The sequence below is a fragment of the Rhopalosiphum maidis genome, chromosome 2, assembly GCF_003676215.2.
Source record: "Rhopalosiphum maidis isolate BTI-1 chromosome 2, ASM367621v3, whole genome shotgun sequence".
Lineage (NCBI taxonomy): Eukaryota > Metazoa > Arthropoda > Insecta > Hemiptera > Aphididae > Rhopalosiphum > Rhopalosiphum maidis.
The window spans coordinates 23,711,159-23,736,924 of NC_040878.1; the positions used below are offsets into that span (position 1 = coordinate 23,711,159).

Here is a 25,766-nt window from a genome sequence, read left to right on the forward strand (position 1 = left end):
TATCTGTATAATTTATAATATAGAGTATAGAACTATAGACCTTAACAAGTATACTTGTCAAGTATTATACCTATAGGTACATATAATATATATGTATACCTATCGACGCTATCGTACAATCGTACATGCCATAATATATGATATAATATTATGTATAAAGTGTATACAGTACATCAGTACCTGTCTATACAGTCGTACTTATAAATAAATATTGATATACCTAGGTACATTATGAATAAAAATCTCTGATGAAAATACAACTTTCTGAAATAATACAAACTGTCCGTGGTTTTCATTTTTTCCGGGTGACCGGAAGGTTTTAGTGTCCTATAACCATAATATAAAGTTAAATTAATAAATGCAAATAAATTGCATTACCGGCAAAATAATATTTTTAACGATTGAATTCAACTAAATTGCATAGATTAGTTAGATTATAAACATTAAATTAATAATTCAACAGATTATTTAATTTTACTCTTTAAATTATTTTACTATGTTAAATAAGTAATTATATGGTACAGGATATTATGACAATTATTAAACAAATATTATCTCATTATTAAAAAATACGATAGGTAGTGCTATTTAAATTATTGCTTATATATATTGAAGTATAAGAAATATTGTTATTTTTAATTGCGTACTGGTAGTCGATGAATTTATCCATAGACCTATTAACTATGAATCTATCAATTAACTCACTTAGATAGGTATATATATATTTAAAATAAAAATTATCACGATTAAAAAGAAAAAAACTTCTAAATATCTATCAATGTCATTAATATAATATAATTATATTGTTCACCTCATTGTGTGACTGTTTTACATCGTATATTCGCAACCATATCGTAAATATAAATACTAAAAATAATGAATTCTTAACTATAATGATTAAGAACTACAAAACGGGTAAAAAAGTCTTATGTTTACTTAAATAAAAAGTATATACCTAATATATTATGTAATGAAATGAAGAATTAATTATTGAACATTGTAATTTGTTGACATCGCCGTCATAACGTACACAAAAGTATACTGTTTTGTTTATGTAGTGTAAACTGTAAAAGTGTTAAGTAAACAAATACATTCATCGCTCGATCACGCACACATAACAATTATAAAAATAATAATATAGTTGTCATTGGTTCAAAGTGGAGTTTTTTCGTATTTCAAAGAGGAACGTCAAAAACCGCAAAATATCTAGCACGCGTTGTATTATTTTATGTATGGTGCGCACATATCATAATATTTTCCTGGTGATACAAGTTGAGTCGTATAGCAGCGCATATGTCACGATCTGTGTATGCTTAAGAGATGTTACGGGTTTGATGGACGAACGTATACAAATATAAACACGCAGACATACGGTGCACAGGTGTGTCCCACATGGGGTAGTAATAGCTAAATATATTCATATGGCATTTATTAATTATTATACAGGGTGGTTCTAACACTAGCATTACTTCATAAATTTCATAATTTTATCTCCTAAACAGAGTATTTTTTTGAGAATTTTAATGACGTATACAAATATAATTTCAAATCTATAAGTTATGAGTTATAATTTGTGATCTTATAAGTTGGTATTTAAATAGGTTTTATGAGCGATGATGACGAGTATAGTGAACCAACATTTTACGGTAGCCTCTGTGACACCACTTAGTTAATTTGAAGTTTAAATTAGTTATAATTAGTGAATAACTATAACTACAGTTAATTTTAAATTCAATTTTTATGATGCACCTAAATAAAAAATTCTAAAAAATATTTTACTTTGGTATACAAAAATTAAAAATTTTTATTGTTATTCAAAACAGTAAAATATACTACAAACCTTTTAAGGGTTAATTTATAACTTTTTTTATTGACTTAAAATGTTCAACATACTTTTTTGATTCAGATAATCATGAATGATTTACAAAATTAAATTTTCATCTTTATAATTTGCTTTGAAAAACTTCACCACTATGAGCTCTGGGCCATTACTCCAATTATTCTAAAACATCAAAAATTAGCCCATACGAGTCTAAGACAAGGAAAATGCACCTGTCTACTCCCCTTAAATTATGATGACCCAGTGGCTATTCAGAATTTTTTTTAGGACACACAATATGCGCACATGTATACGAATAAAGAATATAAATCTTTAAAAAAATAATAGCAAATACTGCCAATGAGGGGGCCATGGCCCCTGTGACCCCCCTGGATACGTCACTGAAATAATCTAAATTTGAATTAAGAAAGTAGTCAAATCAGCGGTGATAAGATAACATTATTTTGTTAATCAATAAATTAATATTCAGACCAATCACAGCATAATAATATAATATTGAATCAAATTAAAAATATAATAATATAAAATATATCAAATCATAGAATTTATACTAGCGAAATGAAAGAGCCACTTGGCACTTCTTTACAAACATTTGTATGACACAGTTTGCCAGAGGTGTTAATAACAACTGCTTATAAAATACTAAAATATATAAAAATCTAATATACAATAGTATATGTAAGTACCTAATAGTTTTGTTTTAATCTCTGAATCAGCTTTAAAATTATTTGAACTTGCTCTGAATTAAAGGTTTAACCTATTTACAGCATACATAGATAAACATAAGTAATTAATTATTATTTATCATGTATGCAAGTGTCAGGTTTACCATACTTCCGTAGACCTTATAGCTTATACTAATTGTTGTACCTTAGTATAATAGGTATACACGCGTTTTTCATGGATTTTCATTACTATAGTTAAAATAAAAATGTATAGACGTATAGTGATATCGTGCAAAGTTCAAACATAAAACTATATATTGTTTGAATAATTACAATAGTTTATAGCATATTATAGATGATAGATACTATCAATTAATATACCTAATAATTCTTAATATAGGTAGATATAATAACATAATTCATGGTCTCATAGATTATACTCACGAACCGGTTGTAATAATACCTAAACTAAAAACAAAATTTGTATTTTGGGATCAGTGTACCAATTGCGCTTACCTTTAGATTTTACCTTCAGGTATAACAAGCATAATTTTATCCAATCTAATTCTATAATAACATTGAACCATCATATATTCTACAACATATGCATGCGTACGTATTTAGGGTATGCCGGTGCATAGTCTGTAGCTTCGTGTGAAGGGTCCATGTTTATCAAGCATTTTTGATAATATCTTCTAATTTCTATATTATTAAAAAAAATACACAATAAAAAATTTTTTTTAGTTTTCTCGTAACTTTCGTGATAATCAAAAATGTAGACGTATCAATAAATCTTGTTATCACGGCTTACAACGCTCAACACGTATATATAAAATATGTAGAATAATTATTATTTATTATTGTTTTTATGGCTAGTAATCAAAAACCATAACATATTATAACACTGAACCCAACGTATAGAGCGGTATCATGTTGACATCGATTATCGATATGTATTTAATACATAATTTGCTAGGTATTATTATTATTATATGGTATAATGTAGGTTGAATAAATAAAATTTAAGTTTTGTTATCTGTGATTTTACCGTCAACCGTCACTGACAGACAATACTCTCAAGTCTCAATAAAATAACAACATTACAAACATGTGAAAATTCTTCAAAAATATTCAATATAATATATACTTAAACTTTAAGAAATTATACATTTTTTTTTAATAAATATAATTTCAATTTCAAACTAATTTTTACTGTATAGTGCGTTGTTTAATATTCTATTGTTATAAAAGTGTAAAACTATCAACTATGTGTGGTTTTAGATTCAAAGAGAAGCAAAGAAGCTAAGTACCTAGTATATTTGCAAAAACTTACATTATAGATTGAGTCTTTACTCCTATGTGATAAAAGAAAATGTAAATGAAAATTACTTATTAGATACATATTTTAAATGATTATCTCGTCAATACTTCATAAAAACAACGAGTGACAAATATTTGAAATTTTATAATTTATAGTAAATCCTAAGTATACAATTATATTGTTTATACTCATAGACATAATATAAATATAATATAATATTATATCTATGTTTATACTAAATCTGGCTAAACAGTAAACTTCATAAAAAACTAAAAACCTGCAGTTGCATACTTGCGTGTGATATGAATGATATGATTACTGATTAACGATTATGTGAGTATTGCAACATGTTCAACACGTTGTGTTAACTGTTAGACTGCAGCCTACAGGTGGTGGATATAGAAAAGTACTGCAGACTAGCAGACTGCAATACCTATACCGCAATACGTAAATAATACATACCTATAAATACATAAATCGAAATATAGTAAGCGCCGGACAAGTATATGATGTACGAAGACAAACTGCAGCATATAGTGGGATACTGAGACGTTAATCGTTGTAATATATATTATATATGCATCGCACGATCGATTAGATTTATATATAAACTCAAGAATAATAATACTTTATTTAGTTAAGATATCTTAAATCGTAGTTGTAACATTATAAACATATATATAGTAAATACATATTATATATATATATCATTGCGCAGCAATGCAATAAAAACGTGGTTTCCAAACCCGCTATATAGCTATAGGTACAGGATCCATATAATACTTACCGCCGTATATACCTTCAATATATGTTTTTGTGTAAATATAGATAGATATCATATGACGTATAATTATTATTATATTATAAAAATCTTATGAGCATTTATACTTTTTGTTTTTGTCATTTTAAATTAAGTATTTGTTAAACATTTTTAAATAATAACATAAAATGTTAGTAGTCTAAATAATAGTTGATAATAAACATAATTATTAATAATTAATTATCATTTAATGTAATGTATATTATTTATTGGTATAATAATATTATGATAGATTGATAGGATATTATTAATAACTTAAACATATATACCTGCTGTTATTATGCATATATATTTATAATTTACTATACATATTACCTACTAAACACGATTCATTTTACAATATTAATTTAAGATCAACAGTAAAAAATATGTTCAATTATTTTACTTATGATGTTTCCCTTTCCGTATTTTTTTTCTATACCTATATGTGATTGTGTTTATGTATCAATTGTATCAATATTAATAATATTATAAATGATTATGAATATTATTACATTATTAGAACATGGCATTATCGTAATTATGTATAGGTATGTATTACGTAGGTACTAGGTTGTATAGTACTTCAAAAAAACACAAAAAAAAACACTTACTTGTACGATGCTTCTATGCCTACCTACTATTTTTATATACCACTCGGTATAAAAGATTCTTGAAAATTATTCTGATTTTTATGTATTATATTTATATTAAATAAAATAATATATTCATTTTCAGAGGATCCGAGAATTTTGTATCAACAAAGAAATGCACGGTCAATGCGCTTTAACTCGCTTCGAGAGTAACAAGGTCATCGTTAAAAAAATATATAATATAATATTTCACACCATTCAATATTATAGTTATATATTATATATTTAGATTTAGATCTAATAGATCTAAGATTATAAAATATTGAATTTTTACTTCTGGAACTTACAGGTAACCATATTGATATTTGGTATCATTATTGTCAGTGGCGGATCCAGAGGGAGGCGATTGAGGCGATCCCCACCCCGTTCTCTCAAAAAAAGTAGTTTAAGTCCCTGATTTTTATTTTTGACGTAATTATACTTCAAGGGTAACAAAATTATAGTGATATATTTTTTTATTACTATTATCTACTATAAAAAAAATATTTTTTGTGTTCTGTACGAGACTGTAGAAAGTAACTTACCTATGTATGTACTTAAATAAATACTTTATCAAAATTAATGTGTGCCCTTTCAAAATCGCCCCCCCTGTTATCTTGGTCTAATAATATATAGGTAAATTATAGGTAAGGAGTTTGATTTTAACATTACTTACTGGCTAGTTCCAAAATTGTAATCAAGATACATTCTTCTTTTATCTATTATTTCTAGTATTTCCATTATTTTATATCGATTATAATTTAAAAAATAGTTTATATATATATATATATAGTATAAAAAATTAAAAATCTATAATATTAATTTATAATTATAAAATAAAATTGGCGTAGATACATTTATATTATATATTATATAATCAACAAAAATAATTTTACTTTATGAAGTAGAAATAATATAATGTTATTGTTACCTTTACGACTTAATGTGGATAACTATATGGATATAAGGTATAGGATACACTCTGCCAACTATTTTAAATGAAATAATTTCTTCATTGTTACAATTACGTAACTACGTAAGTATCCATTATAAAAAAAAAAAACATTTTTGAAAGGAGCCTCATATGGTATAATTGATAAATAGGTAATATATTAATGTTAATATAATGTGAATAAATTATTTAATTATTCATAAAAATAACAACCCAACTAGTATAAATGTATACATATAATTAATTTTTAAAAATGTGCCACTATACAGCTTATGCATTAAATTTAAACTGTGCTTTAAAAAAACGGTACTATATTTTAGTTTATACCGTGTTTCAATGAGATGTGTCGAAATCAAAATAAATATATGCATAGCACGGCACGACGTTAAATACAGAAACCGTTATATATACCTTCCAATGACCAGTTTATATTTAGTATTTAATATACCTACCTGGTTAGCTATCACGGTTCACGCGTGTACGAAGGAACAACAATCTTTTGACGACGGAAAAGCAATTTACAGGCATTCAGTATTGTTTGAAATAGATGTTCAGCTACGAATCGAGATGTCAATCGACAATCACATATTATACTATGCCTCATGCATATTTATACAATAAATATACTTACGAGAATAACGGCCAACGCATAATTTTAAATTTCCAGTGCTACATAGCAATAAATAGTATATATATTTATATATGTGTGTGTGTGTGTATAATATTATATGATATGTCCTGTGTGTATCTACATATAGCTGGATCAGATCCAGGAGAAGGGGGCAAAAGACCAAGGCTCCCCGGCGTTCATACCATACACATAATATAAAATCCCATGTTTGTTAAAGAAATATTTAAATACGTTTAATTGTAAATTGTAGTATAGGTAATTGATTGTTTCATTAATTAAATTTAAAAAATGTAAATAAAAATAATAAAATATATTCTATAAGTTAATACGAAGAAAAATTAAACGACAGTACATAATATAACATTAATAAATAATAATTGATATAATATCAGCTATATTTGTTGTGTTTGGAAATTGTGGTTATACAAATAACAAATTGCTTTTGTTTAATAAATGTAAGTAATATAAGTATATAACTGTAGTAAACGCTGCAGCCTGCAAGTGATGGTTTTGATACTTATCTTTATATATAGTATATAATCATCTTCTGTCTGTTATGTGATCGTGTAACTTTGGAACGACTTAACCGTTTTCAATAAAAGTTATATCGATAGATATAAGATTCTTTGAGACTCAGAGAAAGTTTATAGTTTATTATTTTAACCCTAATAGGTTATTATAAAGTAGCTAACTCTAACATATGAATTTAGTTTTGGCTACAGTTATTTACATTATATAACCATAGTTTTGGGCGTTTTGAGTAATGACTAAAATCGAAATTTTTTTACTTATTTAAATGATTATTGATTGCCATTGCTTGTTGGTTATAAATCGGATCACGTTCCTGATGACACTTCAATTGCCCGATATAATTTTATTAATCGAATCAAAGGGTTTTTTTTATCAATTTAACGTACAAATTTAATACATTTATACATAATTTATCAAACCAAAAGTTGTTACTGTGGACTTGTGGTCGATAGCATATAAAATATACTACTTATCAATTTATTTAGAATCGAATATCTTATCGCAAAATAGTATTCTAGCTTATTTTGTGACAACTGACAATATATGAAATAATCAAATAATATTTTAACTTTTAACAACAAAAATATCATTCTATATAATATATTATGCGATTTGTTTTTGGAAAAAATTAGTTCAACGCATTTTAATATAAGTGTTATATTAGTTCAATCTATCATATCAGGTAAATTTGCGTAAATAGGTACTATAAGTATGTCCGTATAACAGGCACCGACAATCCGCGGCCCTCGGAACTTTTTGCTGTGGCCCTCCAAATATATTTCATGGTGTTTAAAATTTAAATTTAATATATATTTTATATATTTGATATAAATACAATTTAATCATAACTATTATATAATAATGTGCACATCTTATATGAGATAAGCTATGAGCGAAAACGCAATCTAATCGTATATAATAATGTATAGATAATATATATTTATAAAAAATTATATTTTTTAATATTTTAATTTTGTATGCGACCCTCAATGAAAAACTAAAAAAATTATGGCCCGTGTAGGTAAAAAGGTTGTCGGTCCCTGCCGCATAGTACGTCTGTATACCTATGATCTACGGTGGCGTATATAAAAATTAATTTCAGAGGGGGTTAAAAAAAATTTCCATTCTTAAATTTCAATTAATTATACAATCAAAATCAATGCCCGTACCAACTGTACATTGCAGGGGGGTTAAAGCCCTACCACCCCTATATACGCCACTGATGATCTATATGCTGGCATATACAGCAGAACAACTTCTTCGATATTTTTTTAAATATGTGAATTAATTGTTGGACAACTTTTTATTAATTTCATAATTATTGAGCATCGATGAATTAACGTTTAAAATCAATGTAATGTTTTAATGTGATCAAGTTTATTGATAATAAAGTATTGAACTATTCAAAGTATTGGTGGAGGACGGAAGAATAAATATAGGACTGGGATATGAAAATTCTGAGTAGTGGGTATAGGTACATCTTTGAGAATTTATTTAACTACTATTCATGTACATCAATATTTTGACTCGACAATATTTTAAATAAATCCAAATAATCCAATATATTTTCCCTATGTCTTAGACTATTTATTAAATTAAAATTATTGACTATTTTAGTCTGTAATAACGTTGTATATAGGTAATATGATGATGTCAAAATAACTAGGTAATAAGTGTAATATTTCGATACGGCGATACGAAATATATAGAAACCGTTGATGTACCATAAGCGGGAGGAAACAAGGAATAGGAAGAAACATTATAAGCAATGTTCATGACCTAACTTGCAGTAAGCCAAGCGTGACCTATCAGTTATCTTACACTCTGAAGTCTGACGTCCACGGCATTATTTGAAATTCACGTTTAGTACCGACTATAAGGTACCTATTGAATATCATTCAATATGCTTATTGTATGCACGATGCACCTAAACGGAAAATGGCAACATCGTCGCATCGTTTGTAATAATTAATTTGCTTGTAGGAACTACGTAATTCACACCTTCGCAGAGCGGACGGTGAATCGCATCACAATTTACTAGTGAACCAAAGTATAGTTATATAATATGTAAACATTTATTTGTAAATATTTTGTCTCGACCCGGTTGCGTAGCATATTTTGCAAATGTGAGTACACTCAGAGCCGGGTTGCTCTGATTGGGTTGCGGTTTCGGGTGAAGTCATCATACAATCATACATATGAAGAGGATGATTATATTCTGTTAAATATGAATTCACATAAAAATTGGTTTTTATTGGATTATTTAATTAATAAATACATACCTATCTATGTGTAGTATATAATATACTATATTATAATTTAGAAGTATATATCTATGTCAACAGTGTAAGCCCATCAGTCATCACGATATTAAATTTAATAAATAATAACGATACTACCTATACAATATTCTTGTATAGGTAATTTATTTTTTTAAATACCTTTACGCAATTTTTCTTAACATCATAACACAATTTAATATGCTTGTATGTTTTATACTTATATATATATTTTTTTTTTTTGTGAATAATAAAACCCTACTACCTTTGGTTAATACAATTATTTTACACACTACTAGATAGATGTATAAATCTCTCTCCAGAGTTTCAATTCGCGAAGGTTATTAATTTATAGTAATTTTCCAATCCTTCTACAAGTTTTACAGATCTACTCTTCTCTATTGCAATTCACTTTACTTTAAAATATTTTACAAATTATGAGCCACATACTCAGTTCTTTTTTATTTTCCGAACGTATCTTCCCAGTAAACATTTAAAGTTGTCTAAAGACTAAAATATACTCAACCAAAAACCACAATCATAGTGATGAAAATCATAGATTAAATTGACAAGATTATGGTTAATATAGAGCAGACAAGATGATATTGTTAAATTTATAGTATCTGATGGTAAAGGTTTATTTACCAATTTAATTATCATGACTTACACATATATATATATTATCAAACGAACAATATTCATTGATCAATTTAATAATAAATATTATCACTGTGTAAAATGATAATATTGTAAAATTGACAAATAAGCATTGTTATTTTTAGAATATGTACAGTGAAATTAACAAGATTTGTATTATTAAATTAGGTAAGAAATACATTTTTTTTTTAGTATTCAATTTGAAATTGAAAATATACATCCAATCAATCAATCAATGTATCTGGATAGATTCTATATAAATATATGTTTAATGTTTAAAATACATCTAACTATCTAAGTAAAGTCTAAACGAGACAACACAAAGATATTCATACACGTTTAATACATACTATTCATTATCAGCTTTGGCCTAGATTCTGGGTAAATGGACGCATAGGTATAATTTAATATTTTTAATTAAGTGATTATTCCATATATATTTTATGAAAATTATTTGAATAATTCTTTTCTATTTATTTGAAATCTAATTCAATAATTTGTAAACCGAGTATTGGTCTCAGTCCACAGAATTTAAGAAAGTATTATTTATGAATTTTCTTTCTTTTTTTCATGGCAACACCGTTATTTTATTTACGTATATTGATAGTGTTATCAGCATTTTAAATATTTGGTGATTCATAAATCTAGTCAGCGGTCGGTATTCAACTATACAATAAACGTTAATCTGTACACTAACCTTCCAGCTGGCTTTACTGACATAGTAGCTTTTGCAGTATTGGAAAACAATACATGCTATTCCTATACAGTATACATTAGATATTAGACTATTCATTTACAATTTTTGTTCAGACTACGCTAAATATTCAAGAGGGATCAAATCATATTTAAAGTAAACTACAAGTTAATTAGTAAAAGATAAAATGGGTAAAGAAGATTCAAACACAGAAGATAAACAAATTAAGATCAATAAATGGGATTACCTCGCTTTAAAAAATACTCTCGATGATGCGGTGAAAGAAGTATTAATTACTAAGTATAACCATGTCGAAGACTTTTCTTTAATTGACTATTGTTTGCTGATATGTACATTTGCTGTGCTGGTTGCTGGATTTGCACTTGGTTGGGATTTTTTCAATCCATTCCCAAAATCGCGTTTTGTTCTTACGGTATGTGTTGCTTTATATTTCCTTACCATGGGTGCCATCACATTATACACAACATATATGGAAAAAGGCATATTTGCTGTGACTTTAGAACGAGATGAAAGTGGTTTTAATCCAGATGTTGTTTGGGAAGCCAGCAGTTACATTAAAAAACATACTGGTATGTATTATTTGACTATGGTGCGCAAAGATGCTGTTGGTTCAGATATCAGAGAACGTGAAATATCCAAATCAGTTGCAAATTATTTTGACGAAGAAGGAACGCTATGTCAAGATGTGGTGGAAAACGAGGTAACTAAAATGAGAGAAGCTGTTTTGAAATTGAAGAAAATTGAATAATTTATATTATTATTAGAATAATAGAAGATTTTTTTAATTAAAAAAAATTCAGGAATATCATTTTATACATTCATGTATGTTAATTTATAAATTATACAAATATATATATATATATAATAACAATAATAATTGCATTTATTATTTTATAATTCAAATGTTTATGAAGAAACCAGTTATTAAACTATCTAATTATTTAGTGTTGAGAGTAAGTAATATAGGTGAATTGAAAATATAACTTGTTATTTGTGTGATGCTATGTTACAAAAACTGTTGTTTTTTGCCTTGAATCCATTACATTTATATTATATTAGAGTAAAATAATTGTTTAATTATGTTATCATAGTGCATTTTTTTTCTTGCAAATTTAAGATTCATAAATTAATTGATGGCATGTTGAAAGGTGTTTAATATATAATTATAGTTATTCAAATTGTAATGATAATAAATGACAATTTATAGTGTATCTATTCAAATTTTGAATTTTATGACCAAAATTTAAATAATAATCACATTTTTAATTAATTTGCTCTAGGTAGGTGTTCTATTTAAGTGTTGAATCCTGATTCATCTATTCATGCATCAATGAAAGAATGCATATATAATGTATTAAGTGTAGAAAAATGTTAACTTATAATACAAAAATACAATATGTATGGTATTACTATATTTACCAGTAAACAATGTTATGACCTGCCTTTGAATGTCTCAAATATTCTTAACCGTTAGCCGAGCTCTTGCATCAGTTTCCCTTGAACATAATACAATATATTTTCCCTATGTCTTAGACTATTTATTAAATTAAAATTATTGACTATTTTAGTCTGTAATAACGTTGTATATAGGTAATATGATGATGTCAAAATAACTAGGTAATAAGTGTAATATTTCGATACGGCGATACGAAATATATAGAAACCGTTGATGTACCATAAGCGGGAGGAAACAAGGAATAGGAAGAAACATTATAAGCAATGTTCATGACCTAACTTGCAGTAAGCCAAGCGTGACCTATCAGTTATCTTACACTCTGAAGTCTGACGTCCACGGCATTATTTGAAATTCACGTTTAGTACCGACTATAAGGTACCTATTGAATATCATTCAATATGCTTATTGTATGCACGATGCACCTAAACGGAAAATGGCAACATCGTCGCATCGTTTGTAATAATTAATTTGCTTGTAGGAACTACGTAATTCACACCTTCGCAGAGCGGACGGTGAATCGCATCACAATTTACTAGTGAACCAAAGTATAGTTATATAATATGTAAACATTTATTTGTAAATATTTTGTCTCGACCCGGTTGCGTAGCATATTTTGCAAATGTGAGTACACTCAGAGCCGGGTTGCTCTGATTGGGTTGCGGTTTCGGGTGAAGTCATCATACAATCATACATATGAAGAGGATGATTATATTCTGTTAAATATGAATTCACATAAAAATTGGTTTTTATTGGATTATTTAATTAATAAATACATACCTATCTATGTGTAGTATATAATATACTATATTATAATTTAGAAGTATATATCTATGTCAACAGTGTAAGCCCATCAGTCATCACGATATTAAATTTAATAAATAATAACGATACTACCTATACAATATTCTTGTATAGGTAATTTATTTTTTTAAATACCTTTACGCAATTTTTCTTAACATCATAACACAATTTAATATGCTTGTATGTTTTATACTTATATATATATTTTTTTTTTTTGTGAATAATAAAACCCTACTACCTTTGGTTAATACAATTATTTTACACACTACTAGATAGATGTATAAATCTCTCTCCAGAGTTTCAATTCGCGAAGGTTATTAATTTATAGTAATTTTCCAATCCTTCTACAAGTTTTACAGATCTACTCTTCTCTATTGCAATTCACTTTACTTTAAAATATTTTACAAATTATGAGCCACATACTCAGTTCTTTTTTATTTTCCGAACGTATCTTCCCAGTAAACATTTAAAGTTGTCTAAAGACTAAAATATACTCAACCAAAAACCACAATCATAGTGATGAAAATCATAGATTAAATTGACAAGATTATGGTTAATATAGAGCAGACAAGATGATATTGTTAAATTTATAGTATCTGATGGTAAAGGTTTATTTACCAATTTAATTATCATGACTTACACATATATATATATTATCAAACGAACAATATTCATTGATCAATTTAATAATAAATATTATCACTGTGTAAAATGATAATATTGTAAAATTGACAAATAAGCATTGTTATTTTTAGAATATGTACAGTGAAATTAACAAGATTTGTATTATTAAATTAGGTAAGAAATACATTTTTTTTTTAGTATTCAATTTGAAATTGAAAATATACATCCAATCAATCAATCAATGTATCTGGATAGATTCTATATAAATATATGTTTAATGTTTAAAATACATCTAACTATCTAAGTAAAGTCTAAACGAGACAACACAAAGATATTCATACACGTTTAATACATACTATTCATTATCAGCTTTGGCCTAGATTCTGGGTAAATGGACGCATAGGTATAATTTAATATTTTTAATTAAGTGATTATTCCATATATATTTTATGAAAATTATTTGAATAATTCTTTTCTATTTATTTGAAATCTAATTCAATAATTTGTAAACCGAGTATTGGTCTCAGTCCACAGAATTTAAGAAAGTATTATTTATGAATTTTCTTTCTTTTTTTCATGGCAACACCGTTATTTTATTTACGTATATTGATAGTGTTATCAGCATTTTAAATATTTGGTGATTCATAAATCTAGTCAGCGGTCGGTATTCAACTATACAATAAACGTTAATCTGTACACTAACCTTCCAGCTGGCTTTACTGACATAGTAGCTTTTGCAGTATTGGAAAACAATACATGCTATTCCTATACAGTATACATTAGATATTAGACTATTCATTTACAATTTTTGTTCAGACTACGCTAAATATTCAAGAGGGATCAAATCATATTTAAAGTAAACTACAAGTTAATTAGTAAAAGATAAAATGGGTAAAGAAGATTCAAACACAGAAGATAAACAAATTAAGATCAATAAATGGGATTACCTCGCTTTAAAAAATACTCTCGATGATGCGGTGAAAGAAGTATTAATTACTAAGTATAACCATGTCGAAGACTTTTCTTTAATTGACTATCGTTTGCTGATATGTACATTTGCTGTGCTGGTTGCTGGATTTGCACTTGGTTGGGATTTTTTCAATCCATTCCCAAAATCGCGTTTTGTTCTTACGGTATGTGTTGCTTTATATTTCCTTACCATGGGTGCCATCACATTATACACAACATATATGGAAAAAGGCATATTTGCTGTGACTTTAGAACGAGATGAAAGTGGTTTTAATCCAGATGTTGTTTGGGAAGCCAGCAGTTACATTAAAAAACATACTGGTATGTATTATTTGACTATGGTGCGCAAAGATGCTGTTGGTTCAGATATCAGAGAACGTGAAATATCCAAATCAGTTGCAAATTATTTTGACGAAGAAGGAACGCTATGTCAAGATGTGGTGGAAAACGAGGTAACTAAAATGAGAGAAGCTGTTTTGAAATTGAAGAAAATTGAATAATTTATATTATTATTAGAATAATAGAAGATTTTTTTAATTAAAAAAAATTCAGGAATATCATTTTATACATTCATGTATGTTAATTTATAAATTATACAAATATATATATATATATAATAACAATAATAATTGCATTTATTATTTTATAATTCAAATGTTTATGAAGAAACCAGTTATTAAACTATCTAATTATTTAGTGTTGAGAGTAAGTAATATAGGTGAATTGAAAATATAACTTGTTATTTGTGTGATGCTATGTTACAAAAACTGTTGTTTTTTGCCTTGAATCCATTACATTTATATTATATTAGAGTAAAATAATTGTTTAATTATGTTATCATAGTGCATTTTTTTTCTTGCAAATTTAAGATTCATAAATTAATTGATGGCATGTTGAAAGGTGTTTAATATATAATTATAGTTATTCAAATTGTAATGATAATAAATGACAATTTATAGTGTATCTATTCAAATTTTGAATTTTATGACCAAAATTTAAATAATAATCACATTTTTAATTAATTTGCTCTAGGTAGGTGTTCTATTTAAGTGTTGAATCCTGATTCATCTATTCATGCATCAATGAAAGAATGCATATATAATGTATTAAGTGTAGAAAAATGTTAACTTATAATACAAAAATACAATATGTATGGTATTACTATATTTACCAGTAAACAGTGTTATGACCTGCCTTTGAATGTCTCAAATATTCTTAACCGTTAGCCGAGCTCTTGCATCAGTTTCCCTTGAACATAATACAATATATTTTCCCTATGTCTTAGACTATTTATTAAATTAAAATTATTGACTATTTTAGTCTGTAATAACGTTGTATATAGGTAATATGATGATGTCAAAATAACTAGGTAATAAGTGTAATATTTCGATACGGCGATACGAAATATATAGAAACCGTTGATGTACCATAAGCGGGAGGAAACAAGGAATAGGAAGAAACATTATAAGCAATGTTCATGACCTAACTTGCAGTAAGCCAAGCGTGACCTATCAGTTATCTTACACTCTGAAGTCTGACGTCCACGGCATTATTTGAAATTCACGTTTAGTACCGACTATAAGGTACCTATTGAATATCATTCAATATGCTTATTGTATGCACGATGCACCTAAACGGAAAATGGCAACATCGTCGCATCGTTTGTAATAATTAATTTGCTTGTAGGAACTACGTAATTCACACCTTCGCAGAGCGGACGGTGAATCGCATCACAATTTACTAGTGAACCAAAGTATAGTTATATAATATGTAAACATTTATTTGTAAATATTTTGTCTCGACCCGGTTGCGTAGCATATTTTGCAAATGTGAGTACACTCAGAGCCGGGTTGCTCTGATTGGGTTGCGGTTTCGGGTGAAGTCATCATACAATCATACATATGAAGAGGATGATTATATTCTGTTAAATATGAATTCACATAAAAATTGGTTTTTATTGGATTATTTAATTAATAAATACATACCTATCTATGTGTAGTATATAATATACTATATTATAATTTAGAAGTATATATCTATGTCAACAGTGTAAGCCCATCAGTCATCACGATATTAAATTTAATAAATAATAACGATACTACCTATACAATATTCTTGTATAGGTAATTTATTTTTTTAAATACCTTTACGCAATTTTTCTTAACATCATAACACAATTTAATATGCTTGTATGTTTTATACTTATATATATATTTTTTTTTTTTGTGAATAATAAAACCCTACTACCTTTGGTTAATACAATTATTTTACACACTACTAGATAGATGTATAAATCTCTCTCCAGAGTTTCAATTCGCGAAGGTTATTAATTTATAGTAATTTTCCAATCCTTCTACAAGTTTTACAGATCTACTCTTCTCTATTGCAATTCACTTTACTTTAAAATATTTTACAAATTATGAGCCACATACTCAGTTCTTTTTTATTTTCCGAACGTATCTTCCCAGTAAACATTTAAAGTTGTCTAAAGACTAAAATATACTCAACCAAAAACCACAATCATAGTGATGAAAATCATAGATTAAATTGACAAGATTATGGTTAATATAGAGCAGACAAGATGATATTGTTAAATTTATAGTATCTGATGGTAAAGGTTTATTTACCAATTTAATTATCATGACTTACACATATATATATATTATCAAACGAACAATATTCATTGATCAATTTAATAATAAATATTATCACTGTGTAAAATGATAATATTGTAAAATTGACAAATAAGCATTGTTATTTTTAGAATATGTACAGTGAAATTAACAAGATTTGTATTATTAAATTAGGTAAGAAATACATTTTTTTTTTAGTATTCAATTTGAAATTGAAAATATACATCCAATCAATCAATCAATGTATCTGGATAGATTCTATATAAATATATGTTTAATGTTTAAAATACATCTAACTATCTAAGTAAAGTCTAAACGAGACAACACAAAGATATTCATACACGTTTAATACATACTATTCATTATCAGCTTTGGCCTAGATTCTGGGTAAATGGACGCATAGGTATAATTTAATATTTTTAATTAAGTGATTATTCCATATATATTTTATGAAAATTATTTGAATAATTCTTTTCTATTTATTTGAAATCTAATTCAATAATTTGTAAACCGAGTATTGGTCTCAGTCCACAGAATTTAAGAAAGTATTATTTATGAATTTTCTTTCTTTTTTTCATGGCAACACCGTTATTTTATTTACGTATATTGATAGTGTTATCAGCATTTTAAATATTTGGTGATTCATAAATCTAGTCAGCGGTCGGTATTCAACTATACAATAAACGTTAATCTGTACACTAACCTTCCAGCTGGCTTTACTGACATAGTAGCTTTTGCAGTATTGGAAAACAATACATGCTATTCCTATACAGTATACATTAGATATTAGACTATTCATTTACAATTTTTGTTCAGACTACGCTAAATATTCAAGAGGGATCAAATCATATTTAAAGTAAACTACAAGTTAATTAGTAAAAGATAAAATGGGTAAAGAAGATTCAAACACAGAAGATAAACAAATTAAGATCAATAAATGGGATTACCTCGCTTTAAAAAATACTCTCGATGATGCGGTGAAAGAAGTATTAATTACTAAGTATAACCATGTCGAAGACTTTTCTTTAATTGACTATCGTTTGCTGATATGTACATTTGCTGTGCTGGTTGCTGGATTTGCACTTGGTTGGGATTTTTTCAATCCATTCCCAAAATCGCGTTTTGTTCTTACGGTATGTGTTGCTTTATATTTCCTTACCATGGGTGCCATCACATTATACACAACATATATGGAAAAAGGCATATTTGCTGTGACTTTAGAACGAGATGAAAGTGGTTTTAATCCAGATGTTGTTTGGGAAGCCAGCAGTTACATTAAAAAACATACTGGTATGTATTATTTGACTATGGTGCGCAAAGATGCTGTTGGTTCAGATATCAGAGAACGTGAAATATCCAAATCAGTTGCAAATTATTTTGACGAAGAAGGAACGCTATGTCAAGATGTGGTGGAAAACGAGGTAACTAAAATGAGAGAAGCTGTTTTGAAATTGAAGAAAATTGAATAATTTATATTATTATTAGAATAATAGAAGATTTTTTTAATTAAAAAAAATTCAGGAATATCATTTTATACATTCATGTATGTTAATTTATAAATTATACAAATATATATATATATATAATAACAATAATAATTGCATTTATTATTTTATAATTCAAATGTTTATGAAGAAACCAGTTATTAAACTATCTAATTATTTAGTGTTGAGAGTAAGTAATATAGGTGAATTGAAAATATAACTTGTTATTTGTGTGATGCTATGTTACAAAAACTGTTGTTTTTTGCCTTGAATCCATTACATTTATATTATATTAGAGTAAAATAATTGTTTAATTATGTTATCATAGTGCATTTTTTTTCTTGCAAATTTAAGATTCATAAATTAATTGATGGCATGTTGAAAGGTGTTTAATATATAATTATAGTTATTCAAATTGTAATGATAATAAATGACAATTTATAGTGTATCTATTCAAATTTTGAATTTTATGACCAAAATTTAAATAATAATCACATTTTTAATTAATTTGCTCTAGGTAGGTGTTCTATTTAAGTGTTGAATCCTGATTCATCTATTCATGCATCAATGAAAGAATGCATATATAATGTATTAAGTGTAGAAAAATGTTAACTTATAATACAAAAATACAATATGTATGGTATTACTATATTTACCAGTAAACAGTGTTATGACCTGCCTTTGAATGTCTCAAATATTCTTAACCGTTAGCCGAGCTCTTGCATCAGTTTCCCTTGAACATAATCAGTTTATAAAATATGGTGGTGACTACTGTCAGAAGAGGTCATGTGTTATATGATTTAGTATGCTTGTCGATTCATATCTTTATTTGTAGTACATTAAGCATTAAATTTAGAGTTCTTCATGAAGAGATGTGAAAATATACTTAAATAGTTAAATTAATTAATACAATAATTACGCTCTTCGTCCTGATTTTAACACACTCGTGTTATTAATTATTTGATATAAATGTATTGCCACACTATGCAATATAAGGTTTGATATATTATTGAGTTTGTCATACAAGAATACAAGTTTTTTTATATTATTCAATATTATTTTATAATTTAAGCATAAAAAATATAAAATAATAAAACACATTATTAATTATATTTATAAAGGTAATGGATTTTTTTTTAAATTTTAAAATTTTATAATATAAAGTGTGACGATTAGTTTTTAATTGTTTTTCAATTATTGACCTAATTTATAGTTCTGGTTATATTTCGTCCAATGTAGTATATTGTATTTAAAACAAAAATTAAATTAAATTTTCATTCATTACATATCAACTTGGTTTTATATGTTAAAACAACTAAACATTTATAGATCATTATTTACAATTCCTAGTTTTATATGTATATATAAGAACAATAATTGATTTATATTATACAGTGGATTCCGCTTAATATGGGCACGTTGGAACTAGCCCTGTTTGCCAATTAAAACCGAAATTAGTTGTATTAATTATTTGTATTGGGACCAGACCATTTTTCCCATATTAAGCGGTGCCCACATTAGGCGGAATCCACTGTATATAAATTTAAAAAAGTAATTCAATCAATAAACACAAGATATTTTAAATAAAACTTTTAATTAATGTTATGTCTTTATTAACAACAATAAACTTCATAAAATAAAATAAAATTAACAATTTAATTTTTTATTTAAATGCTTGTTAACAGCATCTTTGAGAAGTTTAATAACTTTAGGTGGATTTTTATCTAAGATCACTGCGGTTCCAGATACAATCATGTTTGCTCCTGCCTGTTAAAAAAATAAATAATTCTTCTTTATTAACTGATATACAATTAAGTGGTATCTAAATCATAGATTTAACTTACTAATATAATTAGATAACAAGTATTAATATTAAGTGGTATAGTTGTAATGATGGAATAATAAATAAATAATGTATTTTTATAACAAAAGATAAATGTTTTTGACTAAACTACTGATTTACTTGAAAAATTAATATAATTTGTCTCTATAGAATGAATTGTATGTTTATTATTTCAATAAATAAAATAAGAAATCAGAAATACATTCTATGAAATTTAAGTATAATGAACATTGATGATCATCTACAACGTTAAGTTAGTTAAATTGGCATCGGTAAGATATGTTATGTTCAGTATTTTTGTAGGTAAAGTGTGTGATCCATTTTTAATAGGAAAATTAATATATTCAATTACACTCAGCAGTTTAGTGTTTTTCGTGTGTCTTTTTATATTTTTTATTTCGCAATTGATAGAACACAATACTACCGGTAGAGTAGGTAATACACTAAACCTAAAAATGCATAGTAGAGGTAAATCACATGCTGTACCAATGCCAATTAGTTAATATTCTGTACTTTCATTCCAAAAAGTTATTATTAAGGCTTGGATGTTATAGGAGCTAAAATAATAAATATACATGCAAAAAAATGATTCAAAATTCCGAAAAACTAAATCAAATTTTAATAATATTCACAAAAAAAAATGTAAAATGTGGAAAAATAAATTTGTAGGTAATATTTAAAATATGGTGGACAACTGGTTAGCATTTTTACATCTTATTAAACTGAAATGGTCAAATAATGCCAATCCTTTACAACAACTTTACTAAAAAATAAACAATAATTAGATTAATAATAAAAGTCAGCAACTTATTAAAGATAAGATAGTATTTTGGCATATTAAGAGGACGTGGAACATGCATGTGTTGTCTCCGTCTTACTCACGTGTGACAGCAAATTTTTGTTCATTTTCAATATTGTTAGTTTTTAAATTAAAGTGAACTGACCTATTATAAAATTTAAAGGTAAGATAATTATCCAGGGCCCCATATAGCCTTTTATAGATATTATTTTTAAGCAAGTTATGATCTTTTTGAAACTGTACATTTTAAAATGATCATAACTTATTTAAAAATAATAATATCAATAAAAGGCTACATGGGGCTCTGGATAATTACCTTACCTTTAAATTTTATAATAGGTCAGTTTACTTTAATATCAAAACTAACAGCACAATATTGAAAATGGTGAACAAAAATTTGCTATGTCGCACCGGTGTAAGACGGAGACAACACAAGCAGGTTAGGTCCTCTTAATACGATAGAGATTAAATGAGCATCATACATTTATACTGTTCTCGTAAAATTAACATTCAACTGAAGCGATGACAATAAATAATGCGTTCAATAATAATGTTACTGATGAGTTCTAAATTAAACATTATTTAAAATACATAGGTTAAGAAAGAAAATAAACTAATGTTTTTTTAGTAAATATTTAATATAATAATATGCGTAATGTGCGTATGAAAATCAATTAAATATGCACTTTTTACCTAAAATTGAAGAAATATGTTAGATATGCATTAAATTTTAAACTCACCATTGTATAGCTTGAATTTCTAGCTTGGTTTGTTAAAATCAAGAACATTATTATACAATAGATTCATATTATGTCGAACTACATTAAAATCCCCTTAAAATTACCATCAATAGCATTTTGCTCTTGATAATTCAAAATAAAATTGATCGTATTTTGTTATCTCGTTACATATTTTTATTGCGTTAAGAACAAAAAATGAACCAGTACATATTTTGATATAGTGATTGTAATTTTACGTGTTGGTAGTTTATTTTTGTAGTCATTCGTATACAATATAGTGAATTAAAAAATAAGCATAAATTAAATGTCCTCACAATTAATTTTTACATCCTTATAAAAACAAAAGTAATATTATGTCAATTGTAATGTCAGATTAAAAAAAAAATTCATTAATTCATTATTGTAGTTTATTATTGATATATATGTGTAGTATTAGTGTTTTAAATATTCAAAGTATGCATTCTAAGCATTAAAGTTATTTACCAACTTTTCAATATTTTTAATCTTTTCTTGTTTCCTTTGAGATTCAACATAATGAGAATCTACTGTAGAATGGTATGCAAACTCGTAAAACTTACGATCCCTAGTTAATACTTAAATAAGATTTTATACCTATAAAATATTTAGTTGGAAATGTATTCAATTGAATAGTATACTTTTTACCTTAGCACAAACATCAATGTTATTTGGACCTATACCTCCATCAACTTCAATGTCCATTGTGGGATATTTCTCTCTTAACATTTCTATTTTTGGCATCATGTCAATCATAAATTTCTGACCACCAAATCCAGGTTCAACCGTCATCACCAAAATCATATCAGCTAGATCTATATATTCTTCAACAGATGTAACAGGAGTGCCAGGTTTTATTGCTAAGCCTACTTTCATGCCCGCTTCTTTGATTTTACGGCATACTAAAGGAACGTCATCACATGGCTCAATGTGAAATGTGTACTGATCTACATTAGCATCAGCCATAGCAGAAATCCACTAATGTAAACATTTAAAAATTATGAATATTAAGCAGTATACATAAAAACTTAAATGTACATATTTATTATATAAATTATAAATTATACTTGAATTGGATTTTGAACCATCATATGTGTTTCAAACACAGTGTTGGGCAACTTAGTTCTTAGACATTTCACGACTGGATGTCCAAAAGTCAGATTAGGTACAAAAGTACCATCCATAACATCCAAGTGCAAGTAATCGGCTCCACTGTCTATCAACTTTTGAGATTCATTATATAACTGTGATAAATCAGCATTTAAAATAGATGGACCTATTTTACAAGATAATGTCTTAGCCATTTTCTAAAAAAAAAAAAACAAAAATAAATAAATACTCTAATATTTTCTGATTTAAATACATAGCAAAATCAAATTATGGCTCTAGGTTGTTCAATTTAAACAAAATATCCTACGAAATGAGCCAAGGTGCATATATTGTTCAGTACAATAAACAAATATTTAAAATTTAAGAAATACAACAATTATTTAATATACAAGATAAAATTCAATAAAGTATTAGACCGTTTTATGGTAAGAATTGATTAATTTTGAGGTATTTTTATGCAAGTATTAAAGTATTATGAAACAGGTGTCTATATTAAGGAAAGACCAAATTAATAATGCGATTTTACTGTAACAATAATTTTAAGATCTAGGACAAAAATCATTTTTTTTTTCGTTTTTGCACAGAATACAAAATCTCCCTGTTTATTCATTTTAAAATGGTAATTTTTACAACTTTAAATTATTATACATAACACTTGATATTTTAGCCTATATTCCTAAACAGAATAATATATTATGTAGTGAACACACACATTTTGTACTTATTTACTAATTTTAAATAATCTATTAAATTGTGTTTATATTCCTATAAAATTTGAATTAGTAGGTATTTTCTAATGGTAAATGCTAGTTCAAAGATAAAATAATAGACCAACAATTGTGTTTACAATACTTTATTCACATCTTAGATATATGAAACTGAGTTATAACTTAAAATTATTAATATATTAATTTGAATTTAATAATTTATTAATTTTATTAATTATAATGGAATTTATTCATAAAATAAAGGTTAATTGAAACTTTTAAAAGAATGATTTTTTTTAATTATTATTAAATATTTGTATTTTCAGGGTATACAGGCTATGTAAAACAAGACATGATATAATGGTAGAAGTTTAACATATTAATTTTAGAACATTTTTCAAGACTTGTGAAAATATATATTGTGTATTTTATTGAGTGTAAATGAAGTATGAACTGGTAGAAATATTGTGTTATCGTGTAAAAATACAAGATTTTTGTCCATAAAAATTTTTTTCAGGGAAGACCGTCTGTTTCCTACAAATTTAAAAATAGAACCGTATTTTATTTAATATTTATTTAAATCAAATTTTTAGTGTAATTGGTATTGGTATTGATATTCATAAAACCAGTTGTTTGTCCATCAATAGTGTTGTATAAAAAATGTTTAAATATAAAGTACACAAATTTTAAAATAGAAAGTCGGTGTCTCGTAACTCACAGTTGACAAGTAGGTACGTGAGGACGGTTTAAAAAATTGTTGAAACAACTTACTGAGTGGATTTAGGAAGGTTGGCTTTTTGAGGGCACTTTACAATACGATAGTAAAAAAGGATTTTGGGAAGGCATAATTCTAATAAACTGCATGATAAATCTTACTGTAGATGCAGAACAGTCGCACAGAATAGATGAAACAATACTGCGAATGCTTGCTGCTCAGAAAAGAAATTACTGTCTGTGTTGTAAGAACTGAGGGTAGTACGCTGCACACACGAACGCCGTCAAACAGTAACCATTGAGTACGTTTCCGACGATAAGCATCTATTCTAAATTGTATAATGTCATGATCTTTGAACGCTCGTCCAGTCGCAAAAGCAAACTAAATACTAATAATAAAAGGTGAAAGGAAACGAGACTTCATCGCCTGCCGGTCGCGCTCAACACGTGTAGACACGACCAATCGGTGGGAAAGGGGCAAAGAGTAACAACTATAACAGCCGTCAGCCACTACCAGGCCATGGTCGACGGGTGTTATCGAATCATTAGCTAACGGACGTCATGTGTTCAGTAGCGTTATCGTCTTATCGCGGGATCGTATGACCTTTTTGATCTGAATAACTTTTTCGACGGGAACACGGTGCTGCCGCCGCCGCCGCCAACCAGCCGTATTGCCAGTATTGGTCGTGCAAGTCCGTCATCTGTCGGCGGTTTCGGTCGGCCACCAGTACGTTAGGTAAAAGGAATCGGTCGAGACGGTCATGGAAGAGACGCTACAACCGATGACGTGACACTATGGACGGTGGAGTAAAAACGGAATGCTGTGACGTCATTGGTAGGCGGAGTCGG

The 25,766-nt window shown here is 27.1% G+C and overlaps 3 protein-coding genes and 1 pseudogene across 3 annotated transcripts; 3 read left to right on the forward strand and 1 right to left on the reverse strand.

Annotated features, from left to right (window-relative positions):
- Positions 1–10,936: 10,936 nt before the first annotated feature.
- On the forward strand, positions 10,937–11,791 carry LOC113553928 (annotated as a pseudogene).
- Positions 11,792–14,542: 2,751 nt separating this feature from the next.
- Positions 14,543–15,393, forward strand: LOC113553607 (probable signal peptidase complex subunit 2). Its single transcript, XM_026957010.1, has one exon. The coding sequence runs from the start codon at positions 14,791–14,793 to the stop codon at positions 15,370–15,372; it is 582 nt and encodes a 193-aa protein (XP_026812811.1). The 5' UTR covers positions 14,543–14,790; the 3' UTR covers positions 15,373–15,393.
- Positions 15,394–18,144: 2,751 nt separating this feature from the next.
- LOC113553830 (probable signal peptidase complex subunit 2) lies at positions 18,145–18,995 on the forward strand. Its single transcript, XM_026957373.1, has one exon. It carries the CDS (start codon positions 18,393–18,395, stop codon positions 18,972–18,974), a length of 582 nt encoding a protein of 193 aa, XP_026813174.1. The 5' UTR covers positions 18,145–18,392; the 3' UTR covers positions 18,975–18,995.
- A 1,578-nt stretch (positions 18,996–20,573) lies between these two features.
- LOC113551136 (ribulose-phosphate 3-epimerase) lies at positions 20,574–25,512 on the reverse strand. Its single transcript, XM_026953182.1, has 4 exons — positions 25,080–25,512; positions 23,454–23,693; positions 23,035–23,364; positions 20,574–20,756 (listed from the first exon to the last, which is right to left on the reverse strand). The coding sequence occupies exons 2-4, from the start codon at positions 23,688–23,690 to the stop codon at positions 20,637–20,639; spliced, it is 687 nt and encodes a 228-aa protein (XP_026808983.1). The 5' UTR covers positions 23,691–23,693; positions 25,080–25,512; the 3' UTR covers positions 20,574–20,636.
- Positions 25,513–25,766: the final 254 nt, after the last annotated feature.

Excerpts from the sequence above, each read along its gene's own strand:
- LOC113553607 (XM_026957010.1), top strand. The coding sequence starts at position 14,791 with ATGGGTAAAGAAGATTCAAACACAGAAGATAAACAAATTAAGATCAAT.
- LOC113553830 (XM_026957373.1), top strand. The coding sequence starts at position 18,393 with ATGGGTAAAGAAGATTCAAACACAGAAGATAAACAAATTAAGATCAAT.
- LOC113551136 (XM_026953182.1), bottom strand. The coding sequence starts at position 23,690 with ATGGCTAAGACATTATCTTGTAAAATAGGTCCATCTATTTTAAATGCT. Across the intron at positions 23,365-23,453 it reads TGGTTCAAAATCCAATTCAA|TGGATTTCTGCTATGGCTGA; the intron begins GTATAATTTATA and ends TGTTTACATTAG. Across the intron at positions 20,757-23,034 it reads ACATTGATGTTTGTGCTAAG|GCAGGAGCAAACATGATTGT; the intron begins GTAAAAAGTATA and ends TTTTTTTAACAG.